The sequence below is a fragment of the Amphiura filiformis genome, chromosome 17 (assembly GCF_039555335.1).
Source record: "Amphiura filiformis chromosome 17, Afil_fr2py, whole genome shotgun sequence".
Lineage (NCBI taxonomy): Eukaryota > Metazoa > Echinodermata > Ophiuroidea > Amphilepidida > Amphiuridae > Amphiura > Amphiura filiformis.
The window spans coordinates 58311460-58333013 of NC_092644.1; the positions used below are offsets into that span (position 1 = coordinate 58311460).

A 21554-nucleotide genomic window follows, 5' to 3' on the forward strand; every position below is an offset into this window, starting at 1 on the left:
ATGTTATGAAGTCGTAAATTTTAAGGTCACATTCCTAAAACCAAAACAAAACATTGCGACGCAGATAATTCCCGACTTACGCAATTTCATCATCACATCAGTGTCTTTATTATTTGTTTGAAACCTTTCCCAAACGTTCGTGCTATTTATGCATAAAACGGCCAATCTATCTTTACAAAACGCGTCTTTTTTAGTAAACAAAAGGCTAAAGATGGCATTATGAGATTTATCTTTTATCATCACACTCCTCCGCTCAACTGCCACGGTGGCCGAGCGGTAAGGCCAATGAAAGTCGATTCCGAGTTTATCGTCCCCCGCCCGCGTCACTTTTTGGACACCAAAAACACCCGCGCCAAATTTTCAAAAATGCCAAAATAATTCATTATTTTCAAAGTATCAGTGTTTTCACCAGTTTTAGCAATTGAAACATATATTTTTGTTTGTAAAACATATAAATTTATAACTTGGAACCAAAACCAGTCTCTTTTCTAACTTTTCTAGTCCCTACCCATATAAAAACATGTTTATAAATAACATGTATGAGTGTGGCTTTAAATCAACACTCACTTTAGGTCAATAATGAAATCTGATGAAATAATAAAAAATGAAAAATGAAAAAGTCACCTCACCAACCTGGAAAAAAAAGGGACGCCGGATAAACTCGGAACCCACTTTCATTGGCCTAAAGCGCTAGACGCGTAATCGAAGGAAGTTTAGAATCGCTGGTTCGAGTGCCGACGAAGCCTGTGGAAACTTTTTTTTTTTTCTTCAAAATTCATGATCGCATTCCGAAATGAGAGTCACTTGTCGGTAAATCATGTATCGTATCCTTAAGGGGGTACTACACCCCTGTGGTAAATTTTTGACTATTTTTGCATTTTTCTCAAAAATAATAACACAATGGTAACAAAAGTTATGTATACTATTGGGGCAAGGCATCCAGTTACTACACTGAAGTTTCAGTGACTCAAGACAAGGGGTTCATTATATATGATAGGAAACGAGGTACATCCTTGCGGTACCTCTTTTCTTATCATAAATAACAAACCACTTGTCTTGGGTCACTGAAATTCAAGTGTAGTATTAGGATTCCTTGCCCTATACATAACTTTTGTTACCACTGTGTTATTAGTTTTTGAGAAAAATGCAAAAATAGACACAAATTTATAGAGGGTGTAGTACCCCTAATTGCCCTTGTTAATATAATTTATCTTTCATAGCAATCAATGTGACTTAACCCCCTTTAACTAGCGTCCTCAATTTAATTAACTTGCGTGTCCCAACCAACATTGAGTTTGCCAGGGGACGCTTTACTACGACATCTTTGAATATCATGTTGAATAATGTTCATGATCAGTATAAAAACATGCAGTATTTCTTAATTACTGACCCATTTTATTAAAGCTCTTGGGCCAGTTTCAAAAAGACAGTCGTCACTTTGACCAATATAGCGGTTTTAGAATATGTTTAGACAGGACAATAAATTTACATTGTTTTTCAAGTTTACTTGAGAAAATAGCACATATTTTCAAGTGACAAGTTGATTTTTGTGTCTAATATTGTTAATATCCATATACAAACCGATAGACACTGTTGATGAGCCTGAATTTGATTGACAGACAGGATTGTAAACACGAAATAAATTATACGAAGGTATAAATTATTTTCTATCATATATTGTTAAGTATCAAATATGATTGGCAAACAATGATCATCTAAATTTTATTGACAACTTGTAATAAATAGGCCTACTAGACGTAAAGAAGTTTACGAGGTTCAATCCTACTATCATCCCACCTCATGCTCACCACCTCACCATTATAATCTAATATGTGCATCAGTGAGTAAATTGTTTTTATTCGGCACCTTGCCTGAACCGATTTCTAAAACAAATCCGTTATGTCTCAAAATAATACCTCAGTTTCACCACTTCGATTTAAAGTAAATTGTCTAGTTGGACCCACTGCGTGGATCTCGATCAATGTGATTAGCTTAATGTTCAAATGATCACCTTAATGTTCGCTGAGAGAACAATATGTTCACTCTACCTACATTACAAAGTCAGTCACCCCATAAACTGTTTCTTCTAGGCCTACTGAGAGAAGAAGAACTTAGAAAATAACGTCTTCACCTCACTTTGGAATTAAGATAAGTCGCCCTAAGGGGAATGTCACTTTGAATAACCCCGTATAGTGAAGAAAGAGGTATTGGGTTCTATTTATGCCGTTTTAACTTTCCTAGACAATTCTTCAAAAGATGATCCAGGGGTATATCACTGAACCACGGGACATGTTTATATGGACGCCATAGTCATGAATGTAGATATTATATTTGCTCAATTATATATAAGATATTTTCGCAATTACGTAAAATGGATTCGAGTTATCATAGCTATAAGCTTGCATTACATGCATCACTACATCATTGTACATACTCTTAAGGAACCTCACAATATGGAATGTTCGTGACTAAAGATAGCAAGACTTGATCCAGAGGTTATGACGTGCAAGTATCATCAACATACCGAAACCAAGATACATCATGCGCAATAAATAGCATTCTAAACCCACAATAGAACATGATTCAAGTAACTAATTGTTTCAATTTGGAAAAATAAACAGTTATTTGCTAATCTGTTAGTCGTCAGAGCGATTGACTTCAAGTTCAAACTCAAGGATAGTGAGTAGTTACTATGTAGTACATCATAATGAGACGGGAGACGGTTGTAAACGTAGCTATATAGCCTCAGGGGTTACTATATCTTCGTGGTGTTCTACGCCTCATTACGCGCAATAAACGGCAATCATATCAATGCTAGCTACGCCAAATGGTTCTGACACCCTTTTCAAATGGATAGACCATGGAAATACTACTATTTCCATTGATACATTATGGTCTATTTAACATTTGATTGTAGTCATTGTTTCTCTTATAATCACTCAAGGTATTGTTTTTATTCAAATTCAATTATATGGCGTCTGGACGCGGAGTAATATTTAATGTCAAAAATGTTGTACATGTATTTCAATATTATTCCGTGTCTCGATTAAATCTAATGCAAGCCTTAAGTTGGCTAAGAAAATGTTGGACGGTTTTTGACGCGGATATAATGAAACAATATAATAATTAGGCCTACACCTTGGTGTAATATACATTCCTTTTTCCTTTCAGAATTGCGTGTTTCACGCATCGAAGCACTTCAATAGAAACATTCTAGCAAGTATGGAACATAACAATAGGAGTTACTAAATGCGTTACAAAGACTTTGTAATAAAGGGACGATTTGATCCGAGCCAGTGGCACACCGTTGTAGATTTAGTTTTGCTTGATAACCCTGTTGTGGAAAACAGAATCAGTTACGAACCTAGCCATGAGTGCTCTCTGAAATGGCTTGTAAACAGATGAGCCAGCACCCCAGAACTGTTGAACATAATTATTTATCTACAGCTAAGCCTAATACTTCCCTGAAAGATCCCGGGCGATTTCACATTTCAAGACACTATCATATAGTTATCATTACCTGATTACAGCAAATCTTAATCCTTGTAACATTTATTACAACTACACGAAATACTTCTCTTTTCGATATCGATTTGCCATTCAAACTTAATTATATATTTCTGTATTTTGCTTTATCAAATTACTGTTGTCGTTTACTTTCCCCTTGTGAACTATATAGACCTACAACTTTGTAATTGTCAAATTACCTGATAAGATAGGAGAGTCAGAAGTCACAACGGGAAACATGAACAAATTCACATCAGTTTGTTGATAGTATCCAAATCTACCGAATCATTTGCAATGATCGTGGACAAATAATGAAATTGGGTATCGCAGCAAAAGGAGTAAGGACCCATAAAAATTAAACGGCAGCAGCGAGTCACTTCATTTTTTCACAGAAGGTGACTATTGAGTGTGACATTTATAGAAACTTTCAACAATGGGAAAGTTCAACTTGGTTCTTACATAAATATCGATTCTTTGCTCTTTTGCACTTTTTTTTACATGTATATCCCAGTTTCAAGTAGAGGCTCTAGATACAAGGCAGCAATAGTGTTATAGGAAACTTCAAGAACTTCAAAATGGTTTTTCATGTCTAAATGGTTCTGGCCTTTGTGGAACCCTTTTAGTTTTTTGTAGAAGGCTACATTCAGGTTACATACAGAACAGAACCTTTTAAGGTTATATTTGGAACTTTTTCCTTAGAGTGTATTTTTCAACAATACAAAGGGGCTTAAACAATATAATGCTCACCGTTAAAGCGGAATCAAGGGAGGCATTTGCAACCATTTTACCTTGCATCTGTTTAGTTTTATTTAAGACGTTTCACATCAACCATATCAACAAGGAACTTTATTTCTCTAAGAAAGAGCTGGTTTACCCTACCTCCCCTCCAGCAATTGTTCTTACATGATAGAAACCTAAGTCTCTATGTTTCCACGTGTCTTTACCAGGCATATTAGTTCTGGCCCATTAGCATTTCGATGTATAGACTTCCTGAAATGGTTGACAGATTCCCGCATATCGTCCTGTGTGTATAGCCCTTCAGCAACTTATTATACTGATATTTTATAGTTTCAATATGACATCTAGAACACTTTAACATTGTTTCTGAGGCATGTAAAATTTAGCGAACAGTATGCTGAAGTTTACATACATTAACACGCCACAGAGGACTGTAGTTACTGACCCATATGGATATTCTGGAGGCTTCCCATATCGGACAATTAACAATCTTTCAGAACAAGTGCTCTGACAGATTTTTATTTTCGTTATGTAGAAAAAACACAAAATCAAAATACAACCGACCACTTTCATATATAAATATACGACATAAATTAAGAAAGGAAGTTCGAAATGTGGGCAAAATGTCTTGCGAAGGTTCGGGAGCTTCTTGACTGTTTGCAATCATAGGAACCACTTCATTAATTATTACGTGTGGGTCATTATTCTTCCTATCATCCCTATATTGTGAACAAGGGGCCTGACTTGATAGAACAAATCTTTATAAATTGAGACTCGGGTATATGTGTTGGTGACCAATTCAGTTGGGAGAAGGAGGGGAGCGCAGTATTTGTGAAATGATGAGAACCTTAAATTGAATGAAATGACAATATGGTCATCGATGAATATCATAATATGGCGTCTTCTCATGACACCGTAATTGGTTGTGCTCCCTTTACTTGTCATTTCGAACTGAATTGATATGTACGAACTTGTTAATTGCTATGTGTCAATGTTTCACATCTGGCAAACGTTTTCAAGGCTTTTTCCCCAACCACAGAATTCTACAGCCAACAATGAACTTGTCTTATAGGACGGGGGCGAACTGATTTACCCCCTTACATTGATTGAAGTTGATTTGGGCCATTGGTCCCGAAAGGTTTAAGGTTGACACTACGGAAACGGTCGAAATAACCAAGTACTTAAAATGTAATAAATTTGCTATGTTCCTTCAGGTTTGCATACAATATCCTTTTCCTGGAAGTGAAACCAATGTGGTGTTTCAGACTCAATCTATCATCAGAAAGCTTTCCTGTCAAGTCACTCTGCCACCAACCTTCGGGTATATGTATTCTGCTGTTATAGGTACCTAGGCATTATTTTGGACATTGAGGTAAATTTATACCAGACACTAAAAGCTACTAAACACTAAAATACACTTGTTCAATAATCGAACTTCAGTACCTGCGTTATTAGGTTATAGACTGCAGTTTTATAAGCATGATAAAAGCATGGACTGTAAAAGGTTCTGCAATATTAAATTTAGGTTCCTTGACCAAGCATTTGATTCATTTCATAGAACCATTGTTGTCGGGCTTCTTATGGCAAGGTTCAATATTGTTTATTGCCTAGTATGTGAAATTAGCCTGACATTTCCACTTACCGTGCTTACCAGCCCTGGCCATTCCTGATCTATGCCTCCCCCGTCCTCTATGTGGCTGAGAAACAAATACAAAACAAACAAAATAATAAAATTAATTAATGTGTCTCATGATTGCGTTATTTCTGGAAGACCGAGCAACTGTCAACGCCCATATCGAATTTATCAATATCAGTATAAGTTTTGTTGCCGGAAATTGAAGTAATGCTGGAATGTTTGAGAATACCTAAAAGACCACTGCATTTTCCCATTACAATTAAGAATATTAGCACTTTCATTAATCAAATTCCACCTGTTTAATTTGTAGTAAAGTTTGACTTTAGCTTGACCTTACTTTTGAAATAACAACAATTATGAAGTTAAGTATGATCTTTAATGAAAAGGTGTACGAAGGATGTACGGCCGTCTATGCCGGATCTTAACTCACTGCTGCATATAAACTGGCGCTCAGTTATTCAATGTTTGACAATTTCTGTTTTCTTTTCATTAAACCACAAATTAAGTGTTTAGGCAACCATTTTGGTTGATCAAGGACCAATAAAATTATTTAGAAACAGAATCAAAAGATTTACTGAAATGTTACTCCGTTATTTCGCAAATGTCAAAGATATGGATTATGACAGAAACGTTATAATTATGTCCTATAAAAGTCGCTTCGCGCTCGTAATTGTCACACTATACGAAACAATTTCAGCCATAAAATCTCAGGTCCGAACATTTTGAACAAATCTCTGAGATTTTGTCACAAATACAATACCTGTCTCATATCCCTGATTTACATGATTTAAGTACATTACAATCGTGTAAAAATCAGAATTTTGAAACATTGAAAGCGTCCTCCTCAGCAAATGTTTCAAGATTGCTTTAAGGGCGTACTACACCCATATATTGGTTTGATTGGTCTAAAAAATATTTTATCATTTCAAGCAAGGCGATATATGCACTGATCATGTGAAATAAAAAAAATATGAAAAAACATCGTGAAAGTGTCCCTTTTCACCTATTTGTCTTAAAGTTGACTGGTTGTTAAGGACGCTACCACGTAGTCTCCGTCACAACCGGTTTCTGCCGTTTCTAACATTCATCGATATTCACGTAGACAGTATTAGACTTGCTACCAGTCCAAAATACGACCTGCCTATGTATGTTTAGGGCTGACACGTCAATTTGTATTACCAATAGGAAATACACAGGTCAGACATTTGAGAATAATAATTCTTTAAGATTTGGTAAAAAAATTGTAGCCGCCTCATTAGTATGCTACCTAATCAACAATTTTGTTGAAATAAAATTAAGGATCGAATGCGTTTTAGTGTCAAAAAAGGCAAAATTACCGTCAAACTTCCGCCGAATTCTGCACCCTTGCGAAGCCCTCCGGCGGTTGCACAGTTAAATCGGGAATAAAAATATCCGACCTTTGCGATCAAAAAACAACAAATTACAACATTGGACCATGTTTGGACATACTATAGGCAAAAAAACACTATTGCCAAATAATATAGAATAGAACATTTGACATCAACTTGACAAACTAATGAAGAAAATGTGCTCCATAAACATTAGGTAAGTGTGCAAAACAATTCCTATTCAAATGCGTGTATAAAACTGAACAGGGCCGGACGGCTACAAGACTACCGCATAAGTTCAAAGTTGCCAGATTCAAACATGAGCATGTATGCCTAGCACCTTCTCTTGGTATTAAAAATCAAGATTGTGACCGTCGTGTTATTAAAATTGAATTTTAAGCGTTGGAACTTAACACAAAAGACCATACGGGTATGCTCCCCCGGAAAGGCCCCCCCCCCTCCATTTTTTGGATTCCGCAGCTCCAAAAGACCCGTGACCAAAATAGAGCTAGGCCTATAGGCGCAGGCGCAGGCATACGTAAACACGGAAACTTGACAATTTCAGCTCTACGACCTACATCGCTCGATCATTCTTCACATGTCTGGTTTTTTCAGGCGTTATTCACCCAGAAAGCCAAGAAAGACCCAATTTTGACTATTCGCAGCTCCAAAAGACCACCTTTTATATTTATTGGCACCTCCAAAAATGATCCCTTTCCGGTATGTAGGCCTACCCCGGTACGCCGTCAGCACCCCCGGGAGCTCAGTCCCCGGACCCTACTAAATTCTGGGGAAGCATACCCCAGGAGCATACCCACCAGAAATGTATGTTGTGCCCCCCCCCCCCTCCCCGTGAAGTGGGCGTAGCTAGGACTTTTTAAGGGGGGCAAAGGAGGAAAGGGGAAACCCTCATTCAAGGGGGAAATCTTTAACGAAACAAAATAGGCTCAAAAGTACAAAAGAGACCCTAGTAAAATTCTTCAGGGCGACCGCATCCAAAGGGGGGGGGGGCGGACTTTCCCCAGGGGGTTGGGGTAGCTTCCCCCATTGCCCCCCCCCTTATGTACGGCACTGAACGTATGAGAAATTTGTTCATTTCCGCAAATTAAGACATTTTAACAATTCCGCAATTTTAGACATTTTAAATGGTAGGCCCTAATAAAGTGAGTAGAAAAAGTGAATAATAAATAATAGTAGACCTATTACACCCCATAGATATTGGCCAATGTCAATGCACATGTGCACGTGGCATCACTCTGCTACCGGTATTTCTTTTGTGCCAGAAGAGGCATTTTAAAGGAGTATATTAATACTTGGCTTTTGCAATAATATAGGCCTACGTGCCAAAACTTGCTTGCCCCTTCTCGGCCTGCCTAAAAGTATACCGGTTGCCATGTAGGCCTAGGGGGGACAATGTTTTGGTAGGCCTATGTCGATAGAGGGGGGGTTGGCATGTCAAAGTGGGGAGGACAAAGATTTGTTGGCATGGGGAAAGAAATTCATCACCCCAGATGGCGAGTTGCGATAATATAAACTTAATCAGCGGTGAAAAGCACGAGTATAGGCCTACAATTCCGCAAAATAATAGGCGTAGGCCTACATTTTAAAGGTAACACGGAAAAATGAAAGTTAAAGGTTATAGCCCGGGGCACACACCGACACCGCCTGGCTAATAATTATTTGGTGCAGAAGGGACACTAAAATGAATACACGGGATCGATACACGTGAATTGCTATGCACGATTTTGATATCAGACGAAAATCTTCTGATACCGGGTTAGGAAATGATGAATATCTCCGTCATGATTTTTTCTCAAGAAACCAGATTTGGTCTCATAAACTTGGAAATACGTGTTGAACAGATATGATAGTCGCTAGAATGCGCTTTGAAAATTGGCCGTGCGCTTTGAACTCAAAATTTGACCATTTTATATTGCGTTGGTCCTGTTATGGACTACAGCGTGCAGCGTGTAGTACAGCTGCACTCACTGTAGGCAGTATAAAAGTCGATGACCATTGACCTCAATGGGGTATACAAGCTTAATCACGCACAACCAAGATCGATTACCCGGCTATTGTGAGTAGCCTTAGTTATGTCCCTCGACTAATTATTAGTTTAAAAGAGCTTTAAAGGTTTGAACCAAATGGCTAATCGTGGCTGTGGATTTAACCTACCATGGCGATTCCTGCCATGAAGATATAGGGTCGATGACACTGTGGGGCAGTCATATAATTAAAATATTAGATGATGAAATAAGCATGATAAGGGGCTCACTGGGGGATTTCCAAATAGTGTAGGCCTACCAACTGAATTTCTTATAATCTTACCCTTCCCCGGCCTTCATAATCGCCTTTGTTGTCCCTGTTTGTTGTTAGGGGCTGGCATTTTCTTCGGGAGGTGGGGGGGGTCCCAAAAATACTGGGGGGGTCATAGAATTTTCAGACCAAAAATAGGGGGTTATAATTTTTTAACACCCAAAATAGGGGGGGTTATAGAATTATTAAGGGCTGGTGACTCAAAATTTTCTCGCGCGCGCGCATTCTTTATCTTTGCAATCGAAATGTGCATACAATCTATGCAAAATTTTTACACGCTCCGCGCGCCTTCTTTACACTTACAATAAAAGTTTTAACGCGCTCCACACACTTTTTTCACTTTTAAGTTTTGACGCGCTCCGCGCCTTAGTTCCGGCAATGAATAATTTTTCTTGAGTCTGTGTAGTTGGAAGGGGGGGTCATAAAATTTTTCGACCCGCGATAGGGGGTCGTAAAATTTTTTGCCACGATGGGGGGTCATAAAAATTGACTCCGGTCACTGACATATTTGTGACCCCCCCCTTCCGAAGAAAATGCCAGACCCCTTATAGTAGGCCTATTAGTGGTTTAGCCAAACGCTGAGTAGGCCTATTAAAGACAAAATCTCATCCCGGGAAAAATCATCAGACATTTTACACGAATCTGATTACTAGCCGGGATAAGCCTATGATAGGCCACCTACATTATATCGGGCTTCAACTTTGTCAATTGGCCTACTGCTGTTAGGATCCTATGCCAAATAAATAAATAATAAAATGTAGATATTTATATAGCGCTTTATGCCGTAAACAGCCTCAAAGCGCTTTACATTTATTCCGCCGTTATTAATATTAGAATATGTCGGAACCACGTTTGCTGCCTACAAATGGCGCAGGGTTCATCAGTACAACGACTGTGACTACCCCTAACAGCTTCCCATTGCACCTGGGTGGGGTGAGGCAAGCGTGACAAAGCGCCTTGCCCAAGGGCGCAACACGGTGGCGGGACGGGGACTCGAACCCACGCACGTCAAGCAAGCTCTCAGATTATGAGTCCAAGGCCGTAACCACTGACTGAGTCACCGTGCCCTCAATATATATTTCAAAAATATTAAATGACAATTTAAATGACTTATCCTTCACTTTTAGACATTTCTAAACAATTTTAATTTTTCACACTTTGCTGGGATCACTGGATAGGCCTTTAAAATTGTATAGATGGGAATGTCTAAATTCGAGCGTAGGGCCTACGTTATAGGCCTGAGCGTGCCGGATAACGATGCAGGAATTTGTTCATGATTTTACTGCGTTTCTATTCTGTAGGCATACCCGTGACGTGATTCCAAAGCCTTGTGCGTGTTATTTAAAAATCAGTCGTGTCCCATTTAATGTGCGCCAAAAATTCCCCCCTTCGATCTGCCAAATTTTCCCAAATTCCTGTGCCCCCGGCCCGGCCCGTCTTGGCTTGTCTAAAATTTGTTTTTTCCTTCTCCATGGCTCCGTATTTGATCTTAAAATACCTAAATATATACCAAAACTCGGCAACTCGTATAACGCAATGGATTGTGGGTGAACACTTGTCAAAATTGTCGTGTGTCAAAATTCGGCTACCGTATATCGTGCAGAACTCTATGGAAATATACACAATATTTGATTTTTTTGCCTTGGATAGCGACAATCATAGGTAAGTTACAAATGATATGACTCCGCTTAAAATATGCTATCACTGTATCAATTTTGGAGTTCCTAGTTGAAATGGGTTAGAAAACAAAAGGTAAAATAGTTACCAAAATCGCAAATATAAGCTTAACGCACTTACGAAATATGGTGGGTATAGGTGACGAGAAATGCAATTTTTTCAACATTGCTGTAGTATGGTTGTGGTAACCTGTTACCTATGGCTTAATTAAGTTTCAGTGAAATAATGTCGCTAGTTAAAAATACAAAATATAGCTCAACATTGAAAATAGAAGCATTTTAACCAGTTCGTTTTTGATAGATGTGGAGCACTGAAAATCACCAAGTTCATGAAGCCATCAGGAACCACTTATTCCCATTTTACATATCAACATTATTTCTCTAATGCGTTAGCAACACATATCCAAAATTTTAACGAAATCCGTTGATAGCAAGCTTTCCAAAATGAAGTGAATTTAAAACATCAGTGATGTACCACCTTTTGGCTTCTACCTTCAAAAGCATGTAAGCTACATTGATACCGATGCCACCAATAGAACGAGAAGATTTGCCCTTCATTTTGCATACCACTATGTCCAATTTTTTTTCTCATTTCTTCACAAAATGCAAAAAACCCGTAAAAAATGCGATGGGTGTAGTACCCCCTTAAAGAAACCAAATGTAGACTGACATGTTATTACTGGAATATGATTGGCATGAGCTTAGATGAGGGTATACATTTATGGGAAATCAGGGTCTTTTTGTGGAATGAAAGGATGATTAACCTTATGAACTTATTAAAAGTGGGAAACATAGCTAATTTCCGAAATCTTCAGAGATATTAGTAGCCTATTTAGATACAGCCTATAGGGCCCATATGTATTTAGACCATGTAGAAAGATGGGGCTTGTATAACCTAGTTTACGTGCTATTTCGTGACATCTCGTTGGTCTGTGCCAGTATGCTATATAATACTTTAATAGGATTGGAAATGATGTTGATGAGGAGGAGGACTTTGTGAACATTAAATCTACTTTTTATAAAACATGATATTCACGTGAATTGTCTCAAAAAATCACTTTTTGGGTATTTTTTTAAACAAGTTATTGTATTTCTACGAGTACACCGTCAGTTATGACAATTCCAGTGCAGCCGGTTCCTGCGAGAGTGTTCGAGCTTTCGTCAGATGTGTCTCTGATTTTACTGAGACACACATCTGACGAAAGCTTGTCCACGGCCACTTGCACAGGGATTGGATGCAATAACTGACGGCGTACTCGTCGAAATACCATAACTTCCCCAACGGAATCCGTGTTCTTTTGTTATCGGTAGAAACAAAAAAAGGAGAGAAGACGACCAAAGAAAGAAGTCACTTGGCATGCTTGATACCCCCGGAATTTGAATCTGGAACCCCTTGCATGCCAAGCAGAAGATCACCGACCTGTAGCCACGGAAGTTTCTCTGGCCCGGCCAGCGATTTCGTGGGTATATATGACTTAGGCATCACGTGGACGGTGGAATGCATGCATGCGCAGTGGTCTTCCTATAATTAACATTAGTGAGTTACAGTCGGGTTAGGGTTAAACGTTGAAATAGGCAAACATTTTGGTAAACATTGACGTACATCGGAATTAGAGAAGGGTTGAAACAATTATTCGAATTCTGATGACGCGTATTAAACCTACAATGGCATTCACACCCTTTAGACACTACAATTATATCCGGGTTTATTGTCAAAGTCATAGGATATACATGCTCATCTGTCAGGACAGAGTTCCTTAACCCCAATTCCTATGTACATCCATTAAATGACCTTGGAGTGTGTTTGGGTACACAAACTCATACTCAACAACGTGAGGTCAAATCTTGAGCTATGTAAGTTAATGACTGCACTGTCAGAAATGAGACCGCTTTGGTCCATAGTGAAATAGCTAAATCGCATCACAATCCTTTAATCATGGCAATGCATGTAAATGGCAGGGTACAGACACAGAGGGTCATGAGAAGATCAATTTGTAAAAGGCAACTAAATCCAGAGAGAAATGCTAGGGAGATTTGTAGGCTTACGCCTAGTCTCCGTGAACAGCTCCCAAGACGAATGGTTCACTGTGTCAGATGTGATAAGGTAATAGCTCTATTTGTTACGGCATACAAATTACATGAAAATATATAAAAAGCTCAGAACCCGGGCTCAGAAGTATTCTTATAGAATGTATATGTGAATGGTATCTTTGCTCTTCAGCATGTTTCAGACTACTGTTTACAAATTCCCGGGAGAATTGTTTTAATGGAACGAGGTGTTGAGTGGAAGATCTGTAAATGGGTGTTACGAAAATGGCGAATTAGGTAAACAGAAATAAATATCACTATGGAATATCCCTCGAAATCAAATGTAAATTGTCAAGATGGTGGTTTGCGAAATCCACAAATTTGAAAGTAGCTAAGAAGTACTAGAATTGCATGTGCAAAAATGTCTTTGACTTTATCCTAAAACAACCATACATTTTGCTATTGTATATTTCACGTTTATGATCTATTTTCATACAACTTCAGGATACAAAGCCTTGAACTGGTGTTTCGGCCATTAATGGAATCGGTTTGAAGGATTCAATTAAAAGGTTGTCAGTGTGTGAAACACTGTGTTTCGTCATAGGTCGATCATCTTATGGGTATTTACCATGACTACCTTAGTTTTAATAATACTATTGCACCTGGACAACATTCCAACTATAGCAGCTCATACAAACCCAGGTGGATGTATTGTGATTCGGGTATTCAGATCGATTTGGCGCTAAGGTATAGTCCTATTACCAAGGATACAACACCCTACAACAGTTCCCCCTATTGCACCTGGATAACATTCCAACCATAGCAACTCATACATACCCAGGTGGATATATTGTGATTCGAGTATTCAGATCGATTTAGCGCTAAGGTATAGTCCTATTACCAAGGATACAACACCCTACAACAGTTCCCCCTATTGCACCTGGACAACATTCCAACCATAGCAACTCATACATACCCAGGTGGATGTATTGTGATTCGAATATTCAGATCGATTTAGCGCTAAGGTATAGTCCTATTACCAAGGATACAACACCCTACAACAGTTCCCCCTATTGCACCTGGATAACATTCCATCCATAGCAGCTCATACATGCCCAGGTGGATGTATTGTGATTCGAGTATTCAGATCGATTTGGCACTAAGTTGTAGTCCTATTACCGAGGATACAACACCCTACAACAGTTCCCCCTATTGCACCTGGATAACATTCCAACCATAGCAACTCATACATACCCAGGTGGATGTATTGTGATTCGGGTATTCAGATCGACTTGACGCTAAGGTATAGCCCTATTACCGAGGATACAACACCCTACAACAGTTCCCCCTATTGCACCTGGATAACATTCCAACCATAGCAACTCATACATACCCAGGTGGATGTATTGTGATTCGGGTATTCAGATCGATTTGGCACTAAGGTGTAGTCCTATTACCGACCTATTGCACCTGGATAACATTCCAACCATAGCAACTCATACATACCCAGGTGGATGTATTGTGATTCGGGTATTCAGATCGACTTGACGCTAAGGTATAGCCCTATTACCGAGGATACAACACCCTACAACAGTTCCCCCTATTGCACCTAGACAACATTCCAACTATAGCAGCTCATGCATACCCAGGTGGATGTATTGTGATTCGGGTATTCAGATCGATTTAGCGCTAAGGTGTAGTCTAGCAACACTACAATACTAGTAGTTCCCCCTACAGTTGCACCCCGGGGCTGCACCAGGACAACATTCCATCAGTACCATTTCATACTCAGGTGTTTTAAATATATTTCAATGTTCTGGTATTAATATTCAGATCGATTTGATTGCCATGATTACTAAACCGCAATAATTTGGCAAAGCATCTCCAAGCAAAATGGGTAGATTATATTAATGAACCATAGCTTCCCACATCCTGTCTTCAGGTACCTCCTTAATTATGATGTTTCCGCACGCCGCGCCGGGATTTGGATTTATTCCTGATCCGGATTCTGTACGCAGTTGCCGATAATGCGTAACACATGCGCCTTAGCACCAAATAGAGAATCAATTTGAACCATAGACCATGTTATTAGATGGTCTATGCTTGAACGGCTCTTGCGAATTTAGGGATGTCACAAAATTTTAATGTAGATAATTTTAGTAGATCCGAATCAATATGGTTTCAAAAGAGCTTTAACTAGGCTGTACAACGCTAGAGTGCCATATGATTCTACCCATATGGGCTTTCAATCAACACCCTACAACAGTTCCCCCTATTGCACCTGGATAACATTCCAACCATAGCAACTCATACATACCCAGGTGGATGTTTTGTGATTCGAGTATTCAGATCGATTTAGCGCTAAGGTATAGTCCTATTACCAAGGATACAACACCCTACAACAGTTCCCCCTATTGCACCTGGACAACATTCCAACCATAGCAACTCATACATACCCAGGTGGATGTATTGTGATTCGAATATTCAGATCGATTTAGCGCTAAGGTATAGTCCTATTACCAAGGATACAACACCCTACAACAGTTCCCCCTATTGCACCTGGATAACATTCCATCCATAGCAGCTCATACATGCCCAGGTGGATGTATTGTGATTCGAGTATTCAGATCGATTTGGCACTAAGGTGTAGTCCTATTACCGAGGATACAACACCCTACAACAGTTCCCCCTATTGCACCTGGATAACATTCCAACCATAGCAACTCATACATACCCAGGTGGATGTATTGTGATTCGGGTATTCAGATCGATTTGGCACTAAGGTGTAGTCCTATTACCGACCTATTGCACCTGGATAACATTCCAACCATAGCAACTCATACATACCCAGGTGGATGTATTGTGATTCGGGTATTCAGATCGACTTGACGCTAAGGTATAGCCCTATTACCGAGGATACAACACCCTACAACAGTTCCCCCTATTGCACCTAGACAACATTCCAACTATAGCAGCTCATGCATACCCAGGTGGATGTATTGTGATTCGGGTATTCAGATCGATTTAGCGCTAAGGTGTAGTCTAGCAACACTACAATACTAGTAGTTCCCCCTACAGTTGCACCCCGGGGCTGCACCAGGACAACATTCCATCAGTACCATTTCATACTCAGGTGTTTTAAATATATTTCAATGTTCTGGTATTAATATTCAGATCGATTTGATTGCCATGATTACTAAACCGCAATAATTTGGCAAAGCATCTCCAAGCAAAATGGGTAGATTATATTAATGAACCATAGCTTCCCACATCCTGTCTTCAGGTACCTCCTTAATTATGATGTTTCCGCACGCCGCGCCGGGATTTGGATTTATTCCTGATCCGGATTCTGTACGCAGTTGCCGATAATGCGTAACACATGCGCCTTAGCACCATAGAGAATCAATTTGAACCATAGACCATGTTATTAGATGGTCTATGCTTGAACGGCTCTTGCGAATTTAGGGATGTCACAAAATTTTAATGTAGATAATTTTAGTAGATCCGAATCAATATGGTTTCAAAAGAGCTTTAACTAGGCTGTACAACGCTAGAGTGCCATATGATTCTACCCATATGGGCTTTCAATCCCTATAGAAACTTTCTAGAGTATAAGGAAAGGGTCTGTGCTCCACCATCTCAATGTGTATCTCATAGCCATGATGGATTCAATATGTGATATCCATTGGCATGCTCACTCAAGATGGTTAAAACATCGGTAGCCATACATGCAGCAATGACATTTAAGCAAGTCCACCGAGATTCTCGGGTTATTGCCATTGACCTGAAGAAAACATTCGGTGTTAACGATTATTTACTGATTAAATGTCCACATTTTATTGTATAATTTGGCTGATTATTTCATCTTTTTTCTTCCATATATCACTGTATATCCATAGATTCCTCATCAAAAAGTACACACAAATTGGACAAGGCCGACATAAATCTTGGACCAGCTATTATGTTCGATCGGGAATTTATAAATTGACTATTCACAAAGCTATACTTGCAAAGGTGATAAAAACTTTGTCGTTATTCCTACAATGCAACCTTTGTCTTCAAAAGTATCCCTCCAATTTTACGAAATTACTTAAAGGATCTCATTTCATGATTATTTTTAACGTTTTTTACATATTTGTTTTTTCAAATCAAACTTTTTAACTCCTAAAAGCCCATTAAGTTAATTAACAAATATCGTCATATTTGAATCTATTTGAATGGCTTCAGAAATGTTATCATTTGTAATTCTTGGTTGTTGTATTGTGAAAGATCGTCGAACTTGAAAATTGTTCCCTATCAACATTGGCACACGAGATGAATCTCTACAACTCTTGAATCAGACTCGGATAAAGATGCAGACTGATGGCAGAATGGCAGAGTAGTATAACTTTGAACTCCGGAGTTCAAACATTGCATGCCTTCCATGCTTGTTTGTCTGCTATCAAATAACATGGCATGTAAAGCACGAATCTGTATTACATTGTTCAAACTGTGGATTAGATTTCCAGCGGTATAAAACTAACGTGACAGAAATTCAAGTGAACCTATCACGCGGGATTTCAGATTGGCTATTTTTGTGAGCCCTATTTGTTTCCGGTTGTAAGGGATATGGGTTATGTGAGCTAGCTAAAACGAGGTCCACTTTTCGATACAAGTCATATTTGATTCAAGTTGAAGGGCAAGAGGCTGGCAAGAAATTAGGAGTACGATTGAAAGAATTAGTCAGCGAATTTTGAGCACAGGGATGTCAAAATTCCCACCATGTTGGATTTTTGTCGCACATATGGGGATAAAATGTGGGAATAACACCCGGGGAATAACAGGAATAACAGTACATCCTTACGAGCTCTTACGTCAATTGTTTCAACATGTCCAACTTAGTTATCCTAAGCATTGAAGCATAGACTCTGATTGAAGGTAAATTGGGCAATGATGTTTTTTGGGTCTGCCTTGCAAAGAAATTGAAGATTAGTCGTTTCAAACTTACGTGTTTTGTTTCTGTAATTTGTTACGTATGTTCTATTGTTAAGTTTCAAATTGAAGAGCCGAATTTGATTGATAGCTCTATTGTGTAACAATTAATACATTACGCCCATAATATGAAACTCTGCATATTTTCTCCGCTAGTCAACACACAATGAACAACAATATTACATGTACAACTTGTGTCAGGGTAAGAGTGTTTAACAAACTTGATGGCTATAAATTTAACAGTAAGTATTACTCTTCAGTGGCTCCGGAACCGGGGGGGGTGGGGCTCGGCCCCCAATAATTTGGATGCCTATGGAAAATTACCATTGGGCCCCCAATAATTTGGCCCCCCAATATTTAACATCTACCGGAGCCTCTGCTCTTTGCTAATTAGTATGCAACTTCTTGGTCATTTAACAAATTACTAGTTCTGTAAACTATACAATAACCCGCCTCGTCACGCCACTTATTTGAATTGACGAAGTGTACAAAGTTAATATAATTTATACGGGCACTCAATCTGATTTCCTAAAACAAATCTCCAACTAAACCTCTTAATAATGTGTGTATTCCATGTCTTTCCTGCTTGTCAAATTCATTGGCTATAGTTCTTGGCAAACTCGTTGTGGATTTGTGTTATCACCTTCCTCACATGGTCAGCCAAATCCAGCTTTATTCAGTGTCTTGTGGTAAATAGTTACTTTCATCTATTTTATAGACGGTCTTAATGAGACACACCCAATATTGGACCTGGATATAATACTGGGATTCGACACAATGTTGAATGACTGATTGAAGACAGATTTACTGATTATTTGGGAAATTTTATTCAAATATTAATGCAATCGTCTACAAAACTTGTCAAACTAACATATAAAGAACTATTTATCAGCACACACACACCCTATAAAGTATAAGATTTATGCTATATTTAAAAATCCATCCTATTTTTGAATGCGTACAGATCATGAAAGCATGTAGATTATAGTATGTCTACTACCTTATAGATCTGCATTATACTTGGGCACACAACATTTTCAAACGCACCTTTACCTCTCCTTTTTCAGCATTTTAGACATGTGAAATCTATGTAATCGTGGTAATTTGAAGTACTACATTTGGTAGAAATGTTAATTTCTTATATACGTCCAACTGAACCTATTACAATGGACATTTACATATGTGTAGCCAAATCAAGCAGACATGAAACACGAGAAACATTCTGTTTCAACAAAGGGACCATGTACTTGCAGTGTGGGTATATCTGTACCCAGTCAATTCTAATCGAGGTATTAATTTGAAAACTGCTTACACAAATACCTGTACCTGTATAATATAGGCTGCACAATACATAAAAGTTAAGCCAACAAACATTAGAAAGAAACATACTTTATTCAGATCAGAATTCCGAATGTAATTGGCAATCTCAGAGGAAATAGGCATGTCAACTTTAGTTCACTTATGTTAAAACTTGCAATATGGAGAATAAATAAAAAAGCAAAACCGTGCTGATTTTGTTATGTTAACTTTCCCATTCTTCTATTTTGGAATATTTCCATATCTGTAAATATTCTTTTTTATGAAAAGAAATCAATGTATATATATGAATTTTGATATGAGGAAAGAAAGGATGAAAATGCCAATGGCGATAAGAAAATAGGTGCAAGGAAGAGCCAAAAAATGACGCTTTTGGCCACGATTGGAATTCCCATTGTTCTTTCTTCATCCTCTTTACTCGACCTTGTGCAAGTGATCTGTCCAGGTCGTGAACAATGTAATGTTCTTCTGCAGTCTTGCTTGCACAAACTACCATACGTTATTGCTTCTTATTCGCGGTTCTTGTCATGACTACATGTATTAACAAACTCCACTAACACATTGCATTATAATTGCAATGATTGCTCCGTAATTGAGTGACAATAGGTTTAAATTGAAGTATATTTCCAGGTGTTTGTCGTCAATGTTATTGTTTGATTAATCTGATAGCTACTTTTGTGTACAATTTTACTGTAGTAGTTGATGGATGATGAATCTCATTATTGTAAAATGCACTCCACGCTGGCTTGGGGCAAAGTTTTCAAATTATTTGTAACCTCAACATCAAGTTCGGTAGTAGCGTAGATTCGTATTTCCCTATCGAACTGACCACGTGCGCACGTGTACAAGGGCGGTTTATCGACATGCATGCAGCACAATCGCGAAACTTGCATTGATGTCACTACCGAACTTGAAGTGAACCAAAGAATAGTTTCCATCTAGATTATTCAATGTCAGAAACAGAAACTACTCCAATAGTATAAACTTCATTTCAATGTGAAGGGGCTAGGGGCGTTGCTCGTACGAAACCTAGTATTAAACGAAATCGTTCTTTCCTAATATAACTTGACCAACAATTAATTTTGTTGTCCCCTCTTTGAAAGATTAAATATACCAATTTGGAGGGAATGGCAAACAGTAAGCAATGCCTTGCACCATTATTTGTACTCTCTATTCAATATTCAAAAGTTTTGTTTACATAACTAAGTTAATTAAATACTTCAAATTCTTACCAAAATGACAAAACAGCTTTCAAGAAATTTTACTTGGTCAACGTCAGCGATTACAGTTTTGCTCCTGATAACTTTGTCCACTCTATCCATCCATGTTTTTCTGTTTCAATGGGTTTCAATATCCTATCAGTTTACAACATTGCCTACCAGTTTGAACCTGTTCAAACCGTAATGGGTGCACAGTCTTCACTCTTCACACACAGGGGCGGCGCCACAGGGGGGGCAAGGGGGGCAATTGCCCCCCCCCCCCTATGATTTTCAAAAAAGAGGGAAAAGGAAGGAAAAAGAGAAAGAGAAAAAGGAGAGAGAAAAGAGAGGGGAGAGAAAGAGAGGAGGGAGAAGAGGGAGAAGAAGAAAAGGAGCCATTCCCCTCCCTGGCCATGGTTAGAAGGAGGAAAATTCCCCCTTCAGACATCTTGCCCCTTGTGAAATGCTGACCTACGCGGTTTTAAAGTTATTGGTTTTTATATTTTGGGCCCATTTTCGGCAAATTTTCCCACATAAAAGTCACATGGCTTCTCTTGCCTTTTCTCCCAACTCATAAAGAACTTAGTTTTTTCGCTCGCTACACTAGCGAATGGGCAAAATTTGTCCTTTTCTAACTGAAAAAGCATAAAAAACAGGGTTTTTTTTCGCTCGCTACGCAAGCAAAGTGGAGTTTTGGGCTTTTAGTGATCATAGGGGGCGACTACCTCCCGTCTACGCTCCTGATTACGGCTTTCAGTTTGAAATATTTCCAACCTTAAGACCCCCCCCTTCATATAATTTTATCGTGCCAATTTAT

General features: G+C 38.6%; 1 protein-coding gene across 2 annotated transcripts in view; it reads right to left on the minus strand.

Annotated features, from left to right (window-relative positions):
• Positions 1–21554, minus strand: part of LOC140138053 (uncharacterized) — an 81448-nt gene that overhangs the window by 24737 nt on the left and 35157 nt on the right. For both annotated transcript variants that reach the window (XM_072159897.1, XM_072159896.1), the window contains exon 3: positions 5888–5942. In XM_072159897.1, coding sequence (XP_072015998.1) covers positions 5888–5942 — 55 coding nt within the window. The remainder of the gene's footprint in view (positions 1–5887; positions 5943–21554) is intronic.